The 2,341-nt window shown below is 49.4% G+C and overlaps 1 protein-coding gene across 3 annotated transcripts in view; it reads right to left on the bottom strand.

Moving 5' to 3' along the window:
• Positions 1-19: 19 nt before the first annotated feature.
• LOC107306718 (rho GTPase-activating protein 32-like) overlaps positions 20-2,341 on the bottom strand; it is a 17,252-nt gene continuing 14,930 nt past the window's right edge. For 2 of the 3 annotated variants that reach the window (XM_032441403.1, XM_032441402.1), the window contains exons 4-6: positions 545-667; positions 355-432; positions 20-170 (exon numbers count right to left, since the gene is read on the bottom strand). In XM_032441403.1, the coding sequence (XP_032297294.1) occupies positions 57-170; positions 355-432; positions 545-667 (315 nt within the window). In that variant the 3' untranslated portion in view covers positions 20-56. The remainder of the gene's footprint in view (positions 171-354; positions 433-544; positions 668-2,341) is intronic. The other variant, XM_015850049.2, reaches the window with a different exon arrangement.

Raw genomic sequence — 2,341 nt, 5'->3', positions numbered from 1 at the left:
TTGCTGAACTTGGGCATTAACGAACCCCCTTAAAGCCACATTCTGACCCCATTTTACTAACCCGCATTATCAAATGTAACATATGTACCTGGCTTTGGCAAGGAATTGATGAGGGCCTCGGGAACTTTTCCACTGATGAGTTCCACGCACTCACCAGGGAAAAGTCCAACCTGTAACAAGAACAAAAAGGCAGGTGGGCATTAGACCGAACCCAGAGCCCAAGGGAAGGTCCTCTGACACCAACACAGGGCAACCGTTTTCATCCAGAAGCCATCCTGTGCAGGCAGAGCAGCTCCAACCTGAGATTCCCGACTCTACTCAAGTTGTGCTCTCTAGTCAGAAACGTGTGCCTACCTCAAAGCCACGCTTGCCTCTCCAAAAGGGGCTCAGCTCCTTTGGTGGCATATCAACAATGCTCACCAGATCTCCGACCTGCAAGAGATTGAAACGTCAATCCCACATTCAGCAAATCTGGTAGGAAAACACAGCTCAAACGACTGCCTTCTTCTATGCATGACAACAAGGAACGCCTGTAACTGCTTACCTCAAGGGAGAGCTCACCCGGCCCCTGGGCGACGTAGGACTTAATAACATGGGCCGCCGCAATCGCTGGAACGTTAATAGATGACACCACACGCTCCAGCTGCGGCTTCCGCATGTTATCAGCCTGCAAAATAGAGAACAGACCGTGATCAGAAGCTGAGGACACAACAAGAGGATTTCAAGGTGAGGAGCACATCTGCAGAGAAAGCTGCAGCAAATGCGCTCTGGCGCTCCGTCCTTATCAGGAGCACTTCAGAAGGAGCTTGCAGTCTCATCACAGTTATTTTCTCTTCCTGGTGTGCATTGCCAGGCCATGCAAAGATGCATCTCTCTCTACCAGACTAATTCAGCAATTGGCACTGGCGCAGACAGCTGGCCAGGCCTTTTTGCCCATTCTTTCCTGCAGGAGGAGTACATCTGCAGCTCCCTCTTGGCTCAACACAGGGAACAAGACCAGCCAGAGTTCATACTGTACCTTCCGTCGCCGCGCACCCTCAGGCTCACGGCTGATCCCACTGCACGCAGCACCCATCACAGCAAGTGTGAAGACTCTGGAACAGAGCAATAAACACACTTTCTGTTTTCTTCTATTCACACGAGCACAGTATGGACAGATCTTCTTCAGAACTACCCGGCGGCATTACCCTGTGCAAAACAATGCCGGGGGCAAAATGTGGCTCTTACTGGCATGTGAGATCACCTCAAGCTATCTTCAACACGACGACGGTGTGAAGAAAAAGGCACTAAAGGCACTAACTAAAGGCACTAACTAACTAAAGTCACTAACTAACTAACTAACGGCACTAACTAACTAACTAACGGCACTAACTAACTAAAGGCACTAACTAACTAACGGCACTAACTAACTAACGGCACTAACTAACTAACAAAACTAACTAACTAACGGCACAAAAGGCACAAGAACAACAAGACAACCAACCACTCCGACCACTAGCTCACCCACAAAGGAACACAGAACGCACCGCTCCTCCCCTCATTCCAGGCGCTTATGAACATCACCAACGGGCCAACAGCCTGGTCCACCACTGACCCCCAGCAAGGCGGGGAGCCAAAAGGACCCGTCGGTACATCTGATTCCAACCGGGCACCACAAATTTCCAGGAACTTCAGGGTGTGCGGCTTTGGAATTCTATTCCTGGTGTGGCGCAGCGCAATGAGGAGGTGTTGAAGGTCATCAGCTGAAGAGCTGACAGACATACGGCACGGTTTCCAAAGGAGGCTGCCAGATTAAACTCTCAGCATGTTCTTTCTTGCGGGGCTCTTAGGAATGCTTCCAACCCTTTTCACTGCCTATCTCATTTCTAGGAAGTTCCAGTTGAGTAAATTGCTCATCTTTGTCTGGGGAATGCCTCTATGCATTCATGAATGAAAAATAAAATAAAATGGGCACGCGACCATTATCAACTACCTCTCTGCTTCTTGCTGTCAGCCAGACACCTCAGAGGAGCATGGATCGTGTCCCTGCTCTCTTGAATGGAAGATCCACCCAAGTCTGTGTTCCTCTCTGCTCCATCTCTGGGTCTAAAAGAAACACAGACAGAGATGATTACAAGATCCTTTGTGCAGACGAAAGACAAGGGTGCACACGAATTCTGTTTAGCAAGAAATACTACATTCCCAATGGTAGTACTTGAATCCTCCTTTGGGGCTGAGGGAGTGCGCTGCAATCAGCGCGAGTCAACACATCAGAAATAACACAAAGTGCATCTGGAAGACGTGTCTCAAAGCCCAAGAAAATCCCAACACGGGAGGGGGCTGGACAGTAGTCTCTCTCTTT

Source organism: Coturnix japonica, chromosome Z (genome assembly GCF_001577835.2).
Source record: "Coturnix japonica isolate 7356 chromosome Z, Coturnix japonica 2.1, whole genome shotgun sequence".
Classification (NCBI taxonomy): domain Eukaryota; kingdom Metazoa; phylum Chordata; class Aves; order Galliformes; family Phasianidae; genus Coturnix; species Coturnix japonica.
This window is presented reverse-complemented; position numbering and strand designations above follow the sequence as displayed.